At 41.5% G+C, this 20,706-nt stretch overlaps 1 protein-coding gene and 1 non-coding gene across 6 annotated transcripts in view; both read right to left on the bottom strand.

The window, feature by feature from the left end:
- The window catches only part of LETMD1 (LETM1 domain containing 1), a 28,324-nt gene that overhangs the window by 5,051 nt on the left and 2,567 nt on the right, over window positions 1-20,706 (bottom strand). Inside the window, exons 1-4 of one of the 5 annotated variants that reach the window (XM_046013865.1) lie at window positions 16,739-16,876; window positions 3,255-3,406; window positions 1,220-1,335; window positions 512-594 (exon numbers count right to left, since the gene is read on the bottom strand). In XM_046013865.1, coding sequence (XP_045869821.1) covers window positions 512-594; window positions 1,220-1,335; window positions 3,255-3,276 — 221 coding nt within the window. In that variant the 5' untranslated portion in view covers window positions 3,277-3,406; window positions 16,739-16,876. Of the gene's footprint in view, window positions 1-511; window positions 595-1,219; window positions 1,340-3,254; window positions 3,407-3,938; window positions 4,085-16,738; window positions 16,877-20,706 lie in introns of those variants that run through there. The other 4 variants (XM_046013863.1, XM_046013866.1, XM_046013864.1 and 1 more) reach the window with 4 other exon arrangements.
- LOC123947684 lies at window positions 11,918-12,105 on the bottom strand. Its single transcript, XR_006819778.1, has one exon. It is a non-coding gene; the product is annotated as a U2 spliceosomal RNA (small nuclear RNA).

Raw genomic sequence — 20,706 nt, 5'->3', positions numbered from 1 at the left:
TCCCTGTTCAGCGGGGAGTCTGCCTCTCCCTCTCTATCTGCCTCTCTCCTAGCTCATGTTCTCTCTTGCTCTGTCAAATAAATAAATAAATAAATAAATCTAATCTTTTAAATAAATAAATTAATTAAATAAAACAGTTATCTTTGAATAGAAGATAAAGTAATAAGGATTTATGTTACCAGAATATGAAATGCATTTCTCTCCTTGAAAAAAAAAAGATTCTCCCAAATTCCTATGCGTCTCAGGGAGTGGGCTGCTGCTTCTAGGGATGATGGAAAAGGTCATAATATTATTTCACAACACACAGGGGTAGCTAAGAAACAGGCAAAGTCTAAGCTACCTACACCTATAGCTGATCCAGTAATCCAAGTGTTACTGAGTGGCTAATTAAAAGACTGGAGCAGGAAGTGTGATAATCTCTGCTACTTCTGAAATGGAAAGTTCTTTAAATAATTTTTAATTAAAAAGTCTGTTTCTTCAATATGCTGGGAAGATAGAAATCTATACTCACATGAGCAAGAAGACCAGGTAGTTGGCAAAGGGTGGAATGGAAATAATACCTAGGAAAAGACACTTGGTGACGTCTCGACGGAACTAAGCAGAAATAAAGACAGATGCAGTTTTAACCCAAGTAAGTTCTTAATACAATGAACAACCCCTCCCCCACACTGTGCAGTAAACTTCCACTGCAGCCCACAGGAGGATCAAGGTTATTTCTATCTACCTCTATTGGTAAGTTCCTTGAGGACAGAAGCCCTGATTTCTTCATTTTGATATCCCAAGTCATGTCTAGCACGGGGCCTGACGTTATAATAAATCCCTCAACAAAGTCTTCCTGATATGCCAAATGGGTCCTAGGTTCTCACTTCTAGCTTCCAAACTACCCATGACGCCACCACCAAATACTACTTTCCTGCTGCCTTTTGGATCCCTGCAGATTTTTATATATTCAGAAATGAACTGGATTTTAGTATTTATAACTTTTATTCAGAAAGTCCTCCAGACTCTCTATGGAGCTCCATTATAGAGGGCTACAACTCTGAATAAACCCAAGTCTAACAAATAACCTGATGCTCTCATTTAGTTTGATGCTTGATCTTACAGTGGAGGGGAAAAGGTTGATCAGGGGTGAACAAGACAGGAAAGAAAAACGCTTGAGCTCTTGGTTAACTTTAATTACCTCACCATGAACTTCTGGACATCTGCCCCTGGCCCATACCTGTCTCAAATGCTCCATCTCCCGGTATGGAAGTTGATGAAACTCTATGTTATGCTTCCACATATTTGTCTTTATTCTTCTAGCCTTTTTGGCATCAGCCCATAACATCTGCAATCCTGCCTCATTAAAGTAGAGAACAGAGTGTGATGTTATCCTAGTTTGAATCTTACCACAGCTTCCAACTCCATGTTTACCCACAACACACCTACTTGACACTACTCTAAATTAGAGCTCTAAACCAGGACACTTGAAACTCTTGTGAGGCCAAACTGTATCTCTCTTCTCATTCTTTATCCCCCTAGCATATCATCTCTCTTCCAGCCAACTTGGCCTTCTGTGATCTACTATGGCATGCTCTCCCTCTTCTGGTTCACTCTACTCATTCCCTCTTTATTTATTTATTTTTTTTTTAAGATTTTATTTATGTATTTGACAGAGAGAGATCACAAGTAGACAGAGAAGCAGGCAGAGAGAGAGAGAGGGAAGCAGGCTCCCTGCTGAGCAGAGAGCCCGACGCGGGACTCGATCCCAGGACCCTGAGATCATGACCTGAGCCGAAGGCAGTGGCTTAACCCACTGAGCCACCCAGGTGCCCCCTCATTCCCTCTTTAAAGTAAAACGCAAAAGCTCCCTAACCTCAGGAAATCTTGCTCAGTTAACCTTATGTAGTCCCCAACCAGATATTAACTTACCTCTTTCTAGAACACTTTCAGAAATACTGTAATTCAACATATTTCTATGGTTGCAATTTTTTTGTTTATCTGATGATAATTCTTACATTTTACCTAAGGCTTTAGTTTTTAAAAATGCTTTCATATTTATGAATGAAATGATATAATGTCTAGGTTGGTTTCAAAATAATACAGGAGAAGGCCAAGTGTATAAATTAAGTACATTGGTGGCCACGAGTTGATAACTGTTGAAGTGATGTTGAGTACATGAAAATTCATTATATTAATCTATTTTTGTGCATATTTAAAAATTTCCATAATTAAAAGTTTACAACAGGGGCGCAGGAGTGGCTCAGTAGGTTAGGCGTTCTGCCTTTGGCTCAGATAATGATCCCAGGGTACTGGGTTCCAGCCCTGTATCCAGCTCCCTGCTCAGTGCAGTCGGCTTCTCCCTCTCCCTCTGTCTGTCCCTCCCCCTGCTCGAGCTCTCTCTCTAAAAAAATAAATAAAATCCTGAAAAAATAAAAGCTTAAAAAAAACCCCAAAACTAAAATGCTTTTCCAGGCCCTTTTCTCATTTAATCCTAGTTATAAACCTGGTAGCAGGCATAGCAGCCATTCTATTTCTACTTTAGATTTTGCAAGTCCATGAAGCTAGTAATAATCTTGATAACATTCACAGCTGACAATATGGTAGTTTACTGTAATTGCAGTTATGATAAAAGTATAGAGTACAATAACATAAACACATTTATCGAGCACATACTATGATCAGGCCATAAGTAATTTACATGTATTGATGTATTTATTTAATCTTAACAGCCATATGATCAACAGGCAGGTCCCATAATTTTCCATATTTTACAGATGAGAAAACGAAGGGACGAGGAGCATAAATAACTAGTCCAGTCACACAGCCAGTGACCTATCATTATATACTCTTCTAGTAAATAGCACAGCTCTGATCTGAACAAAAACATTTAGAAAATAAGTATATGCAGTGTTGTTTCCACGATATTCTATCTAAGACAGATCTGTGACAAGCATTAGACCACATTTTCTTATGCGCCAAGTCAGCTGACATCACAGGGCAAGGTCTGTGAAGCCATAGATGCCTGTCCTTGTGCATGTCAATGAATTCCTATAACAGTCGGCTGTGTGCAGCTAAGAAAAATGCAACAATAACTATATTCCCCCTGGATGTTTTCTAGAAACATTCTTCAAAAGTGCTGAGAACGAATTTAATCCTCAGGCATATATGAAACAGAAAACACCACATAGCAGAACATGCAAGTCATCTTACTTATTCTAAACTCTTTGACATTGCCCACGAACGGATTCAAGGGATTTCTATTTTGGTTTTACCTTTCATGAAGATTGTGTACATGACATAGAAGCGGGGAAAATGACGACCCAAGAAACGATGGTATTTCCCATTAATCACTTTTGTCTTGGCCACCACATAAGAGATCAAGCTCTTCACGTCTGCCTTTGGTGAAAGGTGAAGCTTTGAAGACCTACAAGGGAGATCAAAGAGACTGGGAATCAGTCCTTTACACTAACATAAAACACCAGTCTCAAAGGATGTATGCTAAGACCTGAATCTTCGGAAATGCAAGGAAGATCTTGGGCATAAGGAGAGATAAGCAATCAGACTGAGAAAAATGTCGCGCGGAGGAGAGGTCAAGCATTAAGGAATATCAGGTGTGGTAGGAGTCTGCAGGGAGCGCAAAGCCTAAGGGGTCATTTGAACAGCGTGCTAAGGCCAAAGAGATGGGATCCAGATAAGCCGTAAAACCTAAGCCGAAAAGGGAGGCTGACAGATGAGTTCAGGACACGTGGGGAATTCAGAAAATTTGGGGCACTCGGAGTTGTGAGGGTCAGGAAGCTCTATCTCTGGTGCGATCAGGATGCGAGTTATGAGCAGAAGAATAAAAGCCCCGGGGCCAGGGCGTGGAACGCTGAGAATTAAGAGACAGCATGCAAACAAGGCTGACACTGGAAAGCCCTGTACGTCAGAAACGCTTTCCTTTCTTCCAGGTCCCTCACCGAGGGGCCCCCCAGGCCAGGCCACAGCGAACAAGTTGCAGCTTCCGGGTGACATGAGGTCCGGGGCTGACCGCCGAACCCCACAGAGCAGCCCGAGCCCAGCACACCCTGGAGAGCGCCATCTTCACAGGGAGGGAGGGGGAGAAGAGAGGAGGTCGCCTTCAGGTCAAAGTTCACCGTACGTCACGTTCGTTGGAGAACGCATGCGCTTTTCCTGAGTGCTGATTGGTATCCATAGACGGCCTGCCTGGCGCTCCTCAGGCGAGGAACCGACGCTAAGACTAAGTGGTGAAAGAAGGACCAGGATTGGACGCAGCCTGGACTTCCGGGTTTAAAGACGCCGGAAACTGGCTATCCCAGAGGGAGAAGACGTTTGGTGGTTGTTGGGTTTGTGGTCTTGAGGACGTCCTCTCACTGAGGGCCTGCTGACCCCTCGCGATTCCCTAGGGCTTTCTGGCGCCGCCCTTGCCCTCTGTAGGTACCCGGGGATTTGGGGCCTAGACGCGGTAGGTGCCGGGTGCCAGCGCCGCATTGCCTGGGGCCACGGCGCCTCCTGGGGGCGAGGGAGACCTGCGGCTCCCTCTAGTGGTGGCGGCCGCAATAGTCCGGGAACTGTCCAGTGCCAGTTGAGGTGGCCAGGGTTGGAGGCCTGGGAGTGGCCCCTGTGCACACTCAGTACCTTTTTTGCTTTAGACACAAACTAGGTTTGTGGGGATATGCCCTTCCTTAAGCGCCTCCTGAAGACCAAGGTCGGGTTTCAGATGTCACTTTCCTGAGAGGCTTTCTCTGACAACCCTATTTAAAGCAATGTCCGTAATAAGGATACACCCCCCCATCACTTTGTATAGCACTTACTACTTAACACTGTTTATACGTTTGTTTCCTTCTTTGGTCCCCTCCCGGAACTACACAGGGCAAGCACCTTCTTGCCTTGTTCACTGTTGTACCTTAGCCCTAATACTAGGTGTCATTCCTAGAATGTAGTAAGTGCTCAATAAATACTTATTTTTTTAAAGTGGCCAAAACCCCAGTGTGGAGCCCAACACAGTGATTGAACTCACCACCCTGAAATCAAGACCTGAATCTTTTTTTTTTTTTTTTTTAAAGATTTTATTTATTTGACAGAGCGAGATCACAAGTAGGCAGAGAGGCAGGCAGATGGGGGCGGGGGAGCAGGCTCCCTGCTGAGCAGAGAGCCCAATGTGGGGCTTGATCCCAGAACCCTGAGATCATGACCTGAGCTGAAGGCAGAGGCTTAACCCAATGAACCACCCAGGCACCCAAGACCTGAGTCTTGAGATCAAGAATCTGGATCTTAACCAACTGAGCCATCCAGGAACCCCTAAGGGCTCAATAAATATTCTTGAATAAGTTAATTAATTACTGAAACTGGGAAGGAGTCTTAGAAGTGGCACTTAGCTGCCTCTGAGAGTTTACAGCCTCAAGTACATAATACTTACCCTCCATAGAGTTGTAAAAAAACATCCCACTTGGAAACAGGATCTAGGTTCAAATCTAAGCACTGCCATTTCCTTTAGTGTGTGTGATCTTGGACATGTCACTCATAGCTCTGAGTTTATTTCCTCTGTAATAGTACTTATAAGAATTCTGTGAAGATCCAAGAAGAAAATGTTATGAAAGATCTGTATAATGCTTAATAGGCCAGGGAGCTTTATACTAGCATGGGCTGTTTATGACTGTACCACTCATGAAGTCAGAGAGTGGTCTGTAATGACGATCTCTACAAGTGTTGGGGAGATGAGATGCGTGAGACAGGAAGTTGACTACAACATGATCTCTGTCTTCAGGCAGTGTCTAAGTTCTCTCAGCCACTATGTACCTCAAGAATGTTCAGCTCTACAATTCTAGAACACTCCTGGAAAGAAGGGGACAAGATGAGTCAGAGACAGTTTTGTGGAGGAAATGGGAAGGTATTGTGTCTGGAAAGATGGAGTAGAGGGAAAGCATTTCATGCAGTATAACAATATGGCAGGATCACAGGAATTCCTTCCTTCAACGTGTTTATTGTATAGTGCCTCTTCCTCCATGCCCCCTCACTGCAACATACTCCCAGTGAGTCTTACTGGTTCTGTCTTCTATTTCTTTAGTCAACCAGTTTCCTCCTCTCTCCTGTGCCACCAACCACCTCTGATCTAGAAGACTGGATCAACTTCCTTACTGGTTTCCCTGTCATCTATACAATAGAGGCCAAAGGCCTCTTTCCAACCAGTTTCCAGTCCAAACCCAGAGAAAGCTTTGAAAATTGCAAATCTAAGCTTGTCACTCCCCTTTATAAAACCTTGCAGGTTTCCTCACTCTCAGGATAAAGTTCAGACTCCTTAACCCAACCTACAAAGCTTTGCATTATTGACCTCAGCCTATCTTCCCAGCCTCATCTCATATCTCATGGTATCCTTCCCCCCTTGGCTTTCTCTGCTTTGAAACACTGGCCTTTCAGTTCTACTGTAGCCTAAGCAACTTTATGCTCTGGGCTTCTGCACATGTTGCTCTTTGCTTAGAGTTTTTTCTTTCTTTTGTTCTTTCTTTCTTTCTTTGAAGATTTTATTTATTTACTTGAGAGAGTGAGTGAGCTCAAGTAGGGGAGTGGCAGAGGGAGAGAATCTCAAGCAGACTCTATGCGGAGCAGAGAGTTTCATGTGGGGCTCCATCCTACGACCCTGGGATCATGACCTGAGCCAAAGGTAGACGCTTAACTGACTGACCCACCTGAGCACCCCTGCTTGGAGCTTCTCTCCTTTCTCTCAGCTTGTCTTTCAGGTTCCAGCTGAAATGACAATAATAGCTGGCATTTATTAAGCAGGTGCCATGTGCCAACATTGTTCTTAATGCTTTACGTGTGTTAAGTTACTTAAACTTCAGTATAACTTCATGAGGTAGGTACTATTGTTAGCTCCACTTTATAAATGAGGCAAGTGAGGTTAAGTAACCCACTCAAGATCTGAGTCAGTATTTGAACCCAGATAGACTGGGTACATGAATTACTGCCGCACTGTATATAAATAGCTCTGTTGGAGAAACTATTTTATAATCCTGCAGATTTAGGTTCCTCTATTACTCCTCTATCTTGTAGCTAGGTACATTTATCTTTAATAGTACTTAAAATGATCATAATTAATTAGTTTTGGCTATATATATTGAATGACTATCTTCCCCATGGGATGCTAAGGTCACTGTATCTAGTCCCTAACACAGTGTCTGGCACAAAAGAAGTGCTCATTAAATACTTGTTAAATGAACAAATGTATTATATATCTGAATATAAGGTTTACTTTTCCTCTCAAAATAATTTTTCAGAAAGGAAGTTGCCTTGTAATTTGTGTTCTTACAAAGTCTCTTGTTCTAGTCCGCAATGTCTGTTTTATATATTTTCTTTTGAGTCAAAGGGTTTGGGGAAGATGATCCTGAAATAACCTCAGTTAATGCTAGTTCTTTTTTTTTCCTTTTAAGATTTTATTTATCGGGCGCCTGGGTGGCTCAGTGGGTTAAGCCGCTGCCTTCGGCTCAGGTCATGATCTCAGGGTCCTGGGCTCGAGTCCCGCATCGGGCTCTCTGCTTGGCAGGGAGCCTGCTTCCCTCTCTCTCTCTGCCTGCCTCTCTATGTACTTGTGATCTCTCTCTGTCAAATAAATAAATAAAAAATCTTTAAAAAAAAAAGATTTTATTTATCTACTTGAGAGAGAGAGAGAGAGATTGAGAGAATGAGTAGGAGGAGGGACGGAGCTGAGAGCCCTACTCAGAACTCTATCCCAACACTCTGGGATCATCACCTCAGCTGAAGGCAGATGCCCAACCGACTGGAGCCACCCAGGATGCTAGTTCCATAGCTTTAAGAGATTGGAGATCACTGGATGGAATCACTTATAAACAAAAAAGAGGCAAAAAATTTTAACATAGATTTAAGGAATTATTCTTGGCTTAGGACTTTACAGTTTCAAGTGTTAGATCTTATTGTGAGGAAGCCTTTTAGAAAGCCACAGGAAGACGTTATACTGTGGATATCAGGAATATATATGCAGAGTATGAATTTAGAAATGAATTTAGAAAAAAAACTGACCTCAAACAATTTGGATATATGTGAGGATGGTGTGAGCTGTAAATTGAGCTGAGTTGATCATCTAAGTTGATGATAAAAATGACTTGAATGATGATGAAGGCCCTAATAATTTGAATTGTGTTATAAAGTTTAAGTGAAAAGGGGCACCTGGGTGGCTCAGTGGGTTGGGCCTCTGCCTTCTGCTCGGGTCATGATCTCGGGGTCCTGGGATCGAGACCTGCATTGGGCTCTCTGCTCAGCAGGGAGCCTGCTTCCCCCCCACCCGCCTGCCTCTCTGCCTACTTGCGATTTCTCTCTCTGTCAAATAAATAAATTCTTTAAAAAAAGTTTGAGTGAAAAACCATTCTAAATAAATATTTCACATGTGATTTTAAATATGTGTTGCTGAAAAATATTAATATTTTCACTAAATTAATAACTACTTAAAGTAGACATTTGACTATTTCAGATATATGAAGTTAACCGAAACCCTTTTTTTTTTTTTTTAGTTCTTCTCTTTGGGAAAACAAGGCATTGCCTTATATTTGGGCACATATGTTAAAATTTGCAATTCATTTTAAGTGTTATTTATTAGGTATTAGCAGACACAAAGATGGGCTCATAAGAGCTTGGTATATATAGAGAACAAGAAGAAAATTAGCTGAAACAAATGGTTGTGTACTAGGAATAGTTCATCTGTTCATTAATCTCACAATTACTGAGCATCTCCCACAGGCCAGCCATTGTTCTTACTGCTCAGAAGAAGTCAGAGGTCAGACAGGTAAAGATTCTGGCCCTAGTATAGTTCATATTATAAAATGATCGAGAAATATGTTTGGAATACTAAAGTGAGGCTTCATTTCTAGGGGCCTCATGTGTGAAGACTAGAGGTTTGGATTTGATTGGAAAATATTTGAGAGTCCTACTGCATTTTGCCCAAAGGAATGACAAGATGATGTTTTATAAAAATTAGTCTGCACAGGTGTCCAGGATGGATCAAAATGGGAAGGGACTGGAGGTTAAGGATACCAAAAAGGTTATTATAAGGATCAGGACAAGAGAAAGTGAGGAACCACTAGAATACCCCAAAATGGTGACCACCTTTAAGTGCTCCAGATTTGTGTGTGTGAAAATGGGAATCAGATTTGAACTCCCAAGACCCATGTCATTTGGTTAGTCATCAGAATTTGGTGTTCATTTTACAAATATTTGAGGGTCTACTCTACAGCAGTTCTGCTAGATTCTAGGAAAACAAAGGCAAGTTAGAGGCAGAACTTTCTCTGAAAGAGTTCAGAGATTTAGTAGAGAAGACTCCATTCAAAAATTATTATGCTATTATGTGTTAGGTGCTATAACAGAGAAATGTCCAAGGCACAGTGAGAATGAAAAGAAGGAGTAGTAGTTGATGAATTCTGCCAGTCGGGGGTGGGGCATCCAAATGAAGAGAAGTCAGGTTTGAAATAGATCATGGAAGATAAATTGGAGATTGCCTGGCAGACAAGTACTGAAGGAAGGGCTTTGTGAGAAGAAGGAGCAGCATGTCCAAAGATAGGAAAGAAATGAGACTTAAGGGAAAGAGAAATCTCTTTTGCTAGGAGAAATTCTAATCGCAGTGATTTGCCAAGTTTAGATACTAATTCATTGAGTTTGACAGGCTGCCTTTGGCAGGTTATTCTTCCCAAGGTACTAAAATTAAAAAAAAAAAAAAAAAAATCCCAGGATGGAAAAACTTAATAACCAGTGCTCAATACAATTTTATGATACCCTCTCAATTCTGAACAAGATGAAAACTTAATTGCATTTTTTTCTTATCTATTAAGAATGTTGTGTGGGGGAGGTGCCTGGGTAGCTCACTTGGTTAAGCGTATGCCTTTGGCTCAGGTCATGATCCCGGGGTCCTGGGATTGAGTCCCGCATTGGATTCCTTGCTCAGTGGGGAGTCTGCTTCTTCCTCTCCCACCTCTGTTCCTCTGTTTGTGCTTTCTCACTCTCTCTCTCTGTCAAATAAATAATAATCTTAAAAAAATGTTGTCAGGGGGCGCCTGGGTGGCTCAGTGGGTTAAGCCGCTGCCTTCGGCTCAGGTCATGATCTCGGGGTCCTGGGATCGAGTCCCGCATCGGGCTCTCTGCTCAGCAGGGAGCCTGCTTCCCTCTCTCTCTCTCTCTCTCTCTGCCTGCCTCTCTATCTACTTGTGATCTCTCTCTGTCAAATAAATAAATAAATCTTAAAAAAAAAAATGTTGTCAGGGGGCATGTGGCTGGCTTAGTTGGTAGAGCATGTGACCCTTGATCTCAGGGTCATGAGTTTGAGCCACACATTGGGTATAGAGATTACTTTAAAAATAAAATATTAATATTTATATATACATATATGTATTTATATATACTAGTTAATATAAATATTAAGTAGACTCCACACCTAACGTGGGGCTTGAACTCCTGACCCTGAGATCAAGAATTGTGCACTCCACTGACTGACTAAACCAGACAAGCATCTCCCCAAAATAAAAATAGAGAAAATAAAAATGTTTTGGGGGCACCTAGGTGGCTCAAAGAGCATGAAACTCTTGATTTTGAGGTCATGAGTTCAAGCCGCACATTGGGTGGAGAATACTTAAAAATTTTTTTTTAAATTTTTTAAAAGGAAAAGAACACAATACTACACAATACTATAACATTCATTTATGTATCTACCACCTAAAGTCCCATTTCATTCCCCTTCTGGACATCCTCTTTTTTTTTTTTCTGGGCATCCTCTTTGTATCAGTCCCCTTTTAATATTTTGAATATATATTACATATGTATGAACACATGAATATAATATATAATTATATATTGACTATATCTTATAATGTATAATATATATTTTTGAACATACATATACATCTGCACAAATAGTATAGGGACTTTTATTTATTTGTTTATTTATAAAGGTTATTTATTTATTTGACAGAGACAGAGATCACAAGTAGGCAGAGAGGCAGGCAGAGAGAGAGGGGGAAACAGGCTCCCTGCTGAGCAGAGACCCTGATTCGGGGCTCGATCCCAGGACCCCAAGATCATGACCTGAGCCGAAGGCAGCGGCTTTAATCCACTGAGCCACCCAGGGGCCCCGTAATTGGTTTCATTTGGCATTTGTTTTTTCATTTTTATTTATTGATTTATTTTCAGAGAGAAACAGAGATAGCCACAGAGATAGCGAGAGAGCGCATGAAAAGGTAGGAGAGGGAGAAGCAGGCTCCTCGCTGAGCAAGGAGCCCAACATGGGCTTGATCCCAGCACTGTGGGATCATGACCTGAGTGGGAGGCAGATGCTTAACTGACTGAGCCACCCAGGTGCCTGTCCATGTGGCATTTGTTTTTATTTCCCTCAAATTTGTTTTCAAAACTTATCCATGTAGGGGCGCCTGGGTGGCTCAGTGGGTTAAGCCGCTGCCTTCGGCTCGGGTCATGATCTCGGGGTCCTGGGATCGAGTCCCGCATCGGGCTCTCTGCTTGGCAGGGAGCCCGCTTCCCTCTTTCTCTCTGCCTGCCTCTCTGCCTACTTGTGATCTCTCTCTCTCTCGCTCGCTGTCAAATAAATAAATAAAAATAAAATCTTTAAAAAAAAAAAAAAAAAACTTATCCATGTAGACCAAATTCATTAGAGCTGCTGTGTGGTATTCATCACACAAATACACTCCAATTTCTTATTCTATTTGTTACTACAAAGATTCATGTTGTTTCCAATGTTTCATTATTACATTACATTACAAACATTCCCTTGTAGGGAATGTCCTTGAACAATTCTCTTTGTTCTTATGTATGAAAGTTTCTGTTAAGCAGTGTTTTTGGAGTGTTTTTTTATTTTTTATTTTTTTTTTAAGATTTTATTTATTTATTTGACAGAGAGATCACAAGTAGGCAGAGAGGCAGGCAGAGAGAGAGGAGGAAGCAGGCTCCCTGCTGAGCAGAGAGCCCAATGCAGGACTCGATCCCAGGACCCTGAGATCATGACCTGAGCTGAAGGCAGCGGCTTAACCCACTGAGCCACCCAGGCACCCCTGGAGTGTTTTATTAAACTGATAAGAACAGATACTACACTTGATCTTAGCCAAAAGGCTGAGAAGTGATCAGAGTGTTTTTTTAAATCATAACTCATAGTATGAAATATATTTTATATAAAGACTCATTTCACATATGAAGCAAGTTTAGTGAAGTAATATCTACTTGGGTTATATGCACTCTATTTCCTATTCTATTCCATTTTTGTAAACTGCTGGACATGACTCACTAAATTGATTTCATGACCCATTCATGGACTGAGAACACTGCTCTAAGACAATTGACTTTCTGCATCAAAGGACACGTACATTCTTGACTTGAGTAAATATTTCCAGGTTGCTCTCCAAAGTGGTTGTGTCAATTTTATAGGATACGCAAGTTCTAGCTTCTCACCAACACTTACAGTGGTCACACTTTTAAATTATTGCTAATCCAATTGATGTGAAAGGAATCTCATTGTCAGATCACTTTGCATTTTCCTGAGTAGTGGAGAGGTGGAATAGATTTTTACATGTATTATTGGTTATTTGAATGTCTTCTGGTAATTACCTATTTATACCTTTTGTCCATTTTTTCCACTGGGTTGTTTATCTTCCTTTTGTTATTATTGGTTTATAGGAATTCTTTCCAGATGCTACATATCAATCATTTTCTGATAGGCATGTATGTTGCAGATACCTTCTCCCTATCTCCCCATCTGTCATTTGTTATTTTAACCTTGTTTAGATATCTTTTGAGGGACAGCTGGATCTGTTGGTAGAGTATGTGTGACTCTTCATCTCAGGGTGGTGAGTTCAAGCCCCACATTGGCTGTGAAGCCTCCTTAAAAAAAAAAAAAAAAAAGAGGGGCGCCTGGGTGGCTCAGTGGGTTAAGCCTCTGCCTTTAGTTCAGGTCATGATCCCAGGGTCCTGGGATCGAGCCCCGCATTGGGCTCTCTGCTCAGCGGGGAGCCTGCTTCCTCCTCTCTCTCTGCCTGCCTCTCTGCCTACTTGTGATCGCTGTCAAATAAATAAAATCTTTAAAAAAAAAAAAAGTCTTTTTTTCCCTTTTTTTTTGCTAAGCGAGGTTTAACATATAACGTATTATTTGGTTCAGGGGTATAGGTCTGTGATTCATCAGTCTTACACAATTCACAGCACTCACCATAGCACATACCCTCCTCAATGTCCATCACCCAGTCACGCCATCCCTCCCACTCCCCTCCCCTCCAGCAGCCCTTAGTTTGTTTCCTGAGATTAAGAGGCTCTTATGATTTGTCTCCCTCCCTGGACCCATCTTGTCTCGTTTTTCCCTCCCTTCCCCTATGATCGTCTGTCTTGTTTCTCGAATTCCTCATATCAGTGAGATCATCTGAAAATTATCTTTCTTTGATGGATTTATTTAACTTAGCATAATACCATCTAGTTCCATCCACATCATTGCAAATGGCAAGATTTCAGGCTTTTTGATGGCTGCATAATATTCCATTGTATGTGTATATATATGCATACTATATATACATACAATGTATATAAATACAATATATACACATACAATGTATATATATGTATATATATGTATATATACATATATGTGCGTGTGTATATATATACACATACAATGTATATATGTGTGTATATATGTATATATATGTATATATACATATGTGTGTGTATATATGTGTGGTGTGTATATATACATAATATATATATTTATATATATTATATATATTTATATATATTATATATATTTTATATATATTATATATAATATATATAATATATATTATTTATATATTATATTTATATATATTATATATATTATATATATTATATATATTTATATATATTATATATATTTATATATTTATATATATATTTATATATAAATAAATATATATATTATGTATATATACACACCACATCTTCTTTATCCATTCATCTGTTGATGGGCATGTAGGCTCTTTCCATAGTTTGGCTATTGTGGACATTGCCACTATAAACATTTGGGTTCACATGCCCCTTCGGATCACTACATTTGTACTTTGGGGGTAAATCTTTAACAGTACAGTTGCTGGGTCATAGGGTAGCTCTATTTTCAACTTTTTGAGGAACCTCCATACTGTTTTCCAGAGTAGCTGCCCCAGCTTGCATTCCCACCAGCAGAGTAGGACGGTTCCCCTTTCTCCACATTCTCACCAACACCTTTCGTTTCCTGAAAAAAGAGATCTTTTCTGTACAAGTTTTTAATTTTTTTATGTTAGTTTTATCAAAATTGGCTATTATAACTTCTACTTTTCATAACTTGATCTTTTCTTTTTAATTTTTTTTCTTATTTATTTTTTTAAAAAGATTTTATTTATTTATTTGACAGAGAGAGAGAGATCACAAGTAGGCAGAGAGGTAGGCAGAGAGAGAGAGAAGAAGCAGGCTGTCTGCTGAGCAGAGAGCCCGATGCGGGACTCAATCCCAGGACCCCAAGATCATGACCTGAGCCGAAGGCAGAGGCTTAACCCACTTTAAAAATTAAAAAGGCGCCCCCTTTTTAATTTTTAAAAGATTTTTATTTTTATTTTTATTTTTTGGTCAGAGGGAGAGCGAGCACAAGCAGGGGGAGAGGCAGGCAGAGCAGGCAGAGGCAGAAGCAGGCTTCCTGCTGAGCAAGGACCCCGGGATCATGACCTAAGCTGAATGCAGACGCTCAACCGACTGAGTCAGCCAGGTGTCCCCATAATTTGATATTTTAAATTCTATCTTAAGATCATAAAATATTATGTATTTTTTCAGATAATTTTGAAGGTTTTGTTTTACAATTTTAGGTCTTTAATTAACCTGGAGTTTCTTTTTGCCTTTCCTTTTCTGTCTTCTGAAACATGGTAGTCATTTGACTCTACCACATGTCTCACTTCAGTAACTGTCTCTGGAACCCTAGGCACCTTATCTACTCCTCCGTCTAAGTCTTTCTCTTAGAAATATCAGAACGGGAATATAAATGACCTCCAAGCTAAAACAAGTAGCTGTTTAAAGGCCTGTGAAGGAGAAGCAAGAGGCAAAAATGAGATAAAGAGAGTCATTGGGAGGAATCTTTGCAAAAGATGAAATGCAAGGATGGTTCATCCTTCACAGCAGGAACCTGAGGCTCCTAGAAGAACTGGGCTTGCAGGGAGAAAGAAGAGTGTCTGAGAGAGCTGGCCCTGACGGAGAAAGACTTCTGACAGGATCCTTGCATCCTGCTTTTGAAGCCCTTCCACATCTATCCCATCTACTCTCTCTTTTTATTTTATTTTATTTATTTATTTGAGAGAAAGAGTGAGTGACAGAGAAAGCACACTTGCAGGGGAAGAAGAAGCAGACTCCCCACTGAACAGGGAGGCTGATCTGGGGCTCAATCCCAGGACCCTGGGATCATGACTTGAGCCAAAGGCAGATGCTTAACTGACTGAGCCACCCAGGCACCCCCCATCTAGTTTCTTATCTTACCTCTCGTCCCTACCTGAAAGTCCTGTGAACTTCTTCTGTCTTGCACTAGAAGACTGTAAAGCTAAGGTATGTTATGAATCACAGGGAAGTTGGTGAATCTGATATTAGAACCCAGGTCTTCTGGCCATCAAACTGAAGGTTTTGGCTGAGTCCAGTGGAAACCAGTTTGCAAGAAAAGACTTATAAGAGAGGAGGCTGGCGTTTCCAGAGGAGCTACAGTCCAAAATTACAACAAGTAGCCTTTGATTTCTAGTAATTTACAGTCATAATTATCATCAAAAAGCCTTTATCAGTGCCTGCTTGTAATGGGCAATTAAGGTAGACACTGAACTAAATGTAGAATATATATTTTCATGAACATGGTCTAAGAATTCATACTCTACGAAAGTTAATAGAAACAGATAAGCAAAGGACATATCCATCAGACAATTAAAAAAAAATGTAGACCAAGCTAGCTACCGTGAACAGTAAAGAATTAACATCAAACATGCCAGAAGTCAGATCAATTCAAGGATAAGAGCATCGTAAGATGAAGAGCAGTGCCAAGTAGGGATTGGTTATAGGGGTTCCAAGTTCAGGGAAACTGTCACCAATCAATTAGGGAGGGCAGGTGTCTTGCTTTCTGACTTCTCCCACTCCTTTCCACCCCCCAGGCCCCACCCCAAGCTTTTCTTCTTCCAGAGGACATAACCATAACCCTTGCTAAGGACTGAGATCAGAGGAATTTTTCCTTTGTGTTAGTCCTTGACTTTGGATAAGGGACCTTTACCCAGCATCATCAGGAACCACCCTCAGGAGCCACTTTGTGCTGCCTGGCACGTCCACAGCAATCAGAGCAAAAGGACAGGGGTAAGAAAACTAGAGGGAAGTTCTCCGCACCCAGCATTAGAAGGGTCACCCAGGACCTCTGCCACTGACCAGTCTTGCTATTCACTGTGGTACATGGGTCATTATCCCCACTAACTCCGTTTACTGAGCTTCCCCTCAGTCCAATTTCTGCCGAACGGTGAGGTTAAACAAAAGAAACCATGAAGTCTTTCTAAACTAATTCTATTCAGCTTTAGAAACTTGGTCACTCTGAATCTCTGTCATTCTGAATCTCTGACCCACCCCTACAGAAGACTCCCCACAATCTCTTTTTCAGTCCAGGTGACTCAGGTAGGGCTGACCACACCCCCTAACTCTAAGGGTCAGCTTGTGTCCTAGGCACCTCTGGGCCCTGTTTTCAGCTCATGATACCTACCTATGCTAGGTATCAGACAGAGTCGTTCCTGATACTTCTGCTGGAACAGTAAGGAAAGAGATACCCTCACCTGCAAGCTGCGAGGATCACAACAGTCCAGAGCTGATGGTGGCTATGGTTCCACTGTGCAAGGAGAACCTGCATGAGAATGAGATCATGCTAGGACTGATGCAGAGCCCAGAGTGAGAGGGGGTTAGGAAGAGACAGGTGGATGGTGGCTTGGCAATATTTGAGTCCTCAGGTCCAGCACAGCTCAAAGCTGGGTGTGCCATTGGATTTCCCACTCATGTGAGATGTTCAGTTCCCTTTGAGCACAACCGGCCTGAATGGGTTTCTGGACGTCACTCACAGTCAAAAATCAAGATGAAAATCATGCCTAGGGGTGCCTGGGTGGCTCAGTGGGTTAAAGCCTCTGCCTTCGGCTCAGGTCATGATCTCAGGGTCCTGGGATCGAGCCCCGCATCGGGCTCTTTGCTCTGCGGGGAGCCTGCTTCCTCCTCTCTCTCTGCCTGCCCCTCTGCCTAGTTGTGATTTCTGTCAAATAAATAAAATATTTAAAAAAATAAGAAAATCATGTCTAATGCACATTTACTTTTTTCCCCCTAGGGCACATCTAACCGTATAATTTGTACACATCAGTTTTCACTTGTTTACTGAATAACACATGTAGGTTTTTACCTAAAATTTTGTAATAAAATGTCTATACTTCACAAAATAATCTTGTGTGTCTGTGTATATAAAACTTAAGTTTTAGGGGCACCTGGGTGGCTCAGTGGGCTAAGCTGCTGCCTTTGGCTCAGGTCATGGTCTCAGGGTCCTGGGATCGAGTCCCGCATCGGGCTCTCTGCTCAGCGGTGAGCCTGCTTCCTCTCCCTCTCTCTGCCTGCCTCTCTGTCTACTTGTGATCTCTCTCTGTCAAATAAAACAAAACAAAACTTAAGTTTTAAAAATGATTTTATTTATTTATTTGAGAGAGAGAGCATACAGCATGCACACGATGAGGTTAGAGGGGCAGAGAGGGAAGGAAAAGCAGACTTCCCGCTGAGCAGGGAGCCAGACGTGGAGCTTGATCCCATGACCTGAAGATCATGACCAGAGTCCAAGCCAGACACTTAACCGACTGACCACTAAGGCACCCCGGGAACCTAATTTTAACACAGTTATGTGAGGTGGGATATATGTTATTCTTTTAGTTGGTCAAATTGAAGCTTGGAGAAGTCTAGCAATTCATTCAGCATCACACAGCTAATGAATGTAGGTCATCTGGCTCTAAGTCCCAGGCCTATTCTATACTCTTCATCTGCTTAAGTATTTGTAGGGTTTCTTCATGAATTTATTTTTCCATCTCTTGTGCTCACTTAAGATACGACCTTGCTGTTTGCCTTGAGTCCCTCTTTTACTCCCTCGGGCAGCTTCGTGGTATGAGTGGGACTCAAAGTAGGGGGCTGGTTCTCACTGATTGTAAGATTAGGGTTTGCCAGATCTGCTTTCTCTCATCAAGGAGCTTGTAATCAGCTGACTGAAATAATGAATATGTATTACAGTGGTGTTTTTCCACCTTTTTTGATTGCTACGGTAAGAAACTACACACACATTATTAGAGTTTAATGAAGCAATACCTACCTTAGTATTTGTGACAGTCTTTGGTGTTTCCTATTTCATTTTTTAAAAATTCTGATTGTGACCCACTAAATTGATTTTGTCACTCAATAAGATGGATTGAAACCCAGTTTGAAAAGCACGGTTTTGGGTTACATATAAGTAAAGTCAAATTTTAGCTGAAGTTCAATATCACAAATGTTTATTGAGTGCTAAGGATGTGCTAAGTATATTGCTAGGTGCAGTGACTGATATAAAATAAAGTATGTATAGCTATATGGTGCTCATAATCTAGTGATAGAAAGTAGAGAATAATCTCAGATAATTAATAAAAGGTAAAATATGAGCCAAAAAAGTCCCTACAAAGATTCAGGAGCAGCAGAAGTCACATCCTGTGAGAATCAGGAAAGGATTTAAGGAGCAGGTAGCATTTGAGTTAGGTCTTGAAAAGTGGATACTAGAACTGTGAGTCGAGGTAACAGACCTCAGGGAAAGAGGATACAGGGAATAATGGCCTTTGGGAACCACTGTCAAGAAGGAAATGGAGCTATGGCTATGAAGGGATGTGACCATAGGCTTGGAGTCCTCCCTGAGGATACACTAGTGAACATGACAAAGTCCTGACTCTCAAGAAGAAATTAAATAGCAAAAGCAATTCAGTGGAGTAGTGCTGTGGAAAAGGGAAGAATACAGCATAGTGCATCATAGGACTACATAGAAGACAAGCCTCACTCAGACACTGGGCTCAAGGAAGGCTTTTGGAGAAAGAAGCATTTAAAGTGAGACCTCAGGGGCGCCTGGGTGGCTCAGCGGGTTAAAGCCTCTGCTTTCGGCTCAGGTCATGATCCCAGGTCCTGGGATCGAGCCCCGCATCGGGCTCTCTGCTTGGCTGGGAGCCTGCTTCCTCCTCTCTCTCTCTCTGCCTGCCTTTCTGCCTACTTGTAATCTCTATCTGTCAAATAAATAAATCTTAAAAAAAAAAAAAAAAATAAAGTGAGACCTCAGTAGTGAGTAGGAGTTAGCCAGATGAAGGATGCATAAACCAAGAATGTTCCCACAGAAGCACAGCATGTGAAAAGATGGGGAGGCAAGAAAGAACACTGGTACATTTGGGGAACAAAAAATTAGAGGGAACATCCTTATGAGGTCGGTATCATACCCGACATCTTCAGATAAAGAAACACCAAGATTTAATAACATGCATGGTTTCCTAGCTGGCTAGACCTGGAGTCGGGATCAACTTTACTCTTAAGAGTTTGTTCTTTCCAGGGGCGCCTGGGTGGCTCAGTGGTTTAAGTCACTGCCTTCGGCTCAGGTCATGATCTCAGGGTCCTGGGATCGAGTCCCGCATCGGGCTTTCTGCTCAGCGGGGAGCCTGCTTCCCTTCCTCTCTCTGCCTCTCTGTCTACTTATGATCTCTCTCTGTCAAATAAATAAAAATAAATAAAATCTTTAAAAAAAAAACAAAAAAAAAAAAAAGAGTTTGTTCTTTCCATTATTCCAACCTGTCCCACAAATGTCTCTAATGCTGGGTGGGCCCCTTCAGTGTACTATTACACTGAAGTTGCAGAGATTAGATAGAGTTAGCAGACTAAGGACTGAACCTAAGGAATGGCTACATTTAAGGAATAGGAGGAAAGAGGAGAAATACAGGAATTGAAGAAAGTCGAGGAAGTTCAATCCAAATAGGAGAACTAGGGGCACCTGGCTGGTGCATTCAGTTAAGCGTCTGACTCTTGGTTTTGGCTCAGGTTGTGATTTTGGGGTTGTGAGACCCAGCCCTCTGTCAGGCTCTGCGCAGAGTCTGCTTGAGGTTCACTCTCCCTCTCTCTCTGCCTCTCCTGCTCATGCTCTCTTCTTCGCTCTCTAAAATAAATAAGTCTTAAAAAAATAAAATAAATAAGTCTTTAAACAAGAGAACTACCCAGCGAACAGAGTATGATGGAATCCAAAGAAAGAGTTGGAAGAGCAGTGGTACATTTCGAATGTGATAAGAGCTGAAGAATTTCTGACCATAGATGGCCAATGATGATATCACTTAGCTAAGAAGAAAGTAATTTCCACAAAGGGTGGAAAAATACATGAGTGTTGAGGAAATAGAGTGAGTGCAGATCACTTTTTCAGAAACACTGATTTTGGGTTACGGGAAGAATTAAGAAGGGAAGTCAACTTAGATGGAGGCAGCAAATTTATTAGGAAGTGATCTTAAGATCACCACTAAGGGAAGAGAAGGAAGCAAATCTTCACAGAAGGAGAAGTTGGGGTGTGATGTAGGACAAAGGCTTAGCCAACCTTCAGAGCTTGTCCCTGTTTAGGGATGAGAAGGTTGAATCAATCCCAGGTAAATCAGTCATTCAGTGTGGGCTGCC

Source organism: Meles meles, chromosome 7, assembly GCF_922984935.1.
Source record: "Meles meles chromosome 7, mMelMel3.1 paternal haplotype, whole genome shotgun sequence".
Classification (NCBI taxonomy): domain Eukaryota; kingdom Metazoa; phylum Chordata; class Mammalia; order Carnivora; family Mustelidae; genus Meles; species Meles meles.
This window is presented reverse-complemented; position numbering and strand designations above follow the sequence as displayed.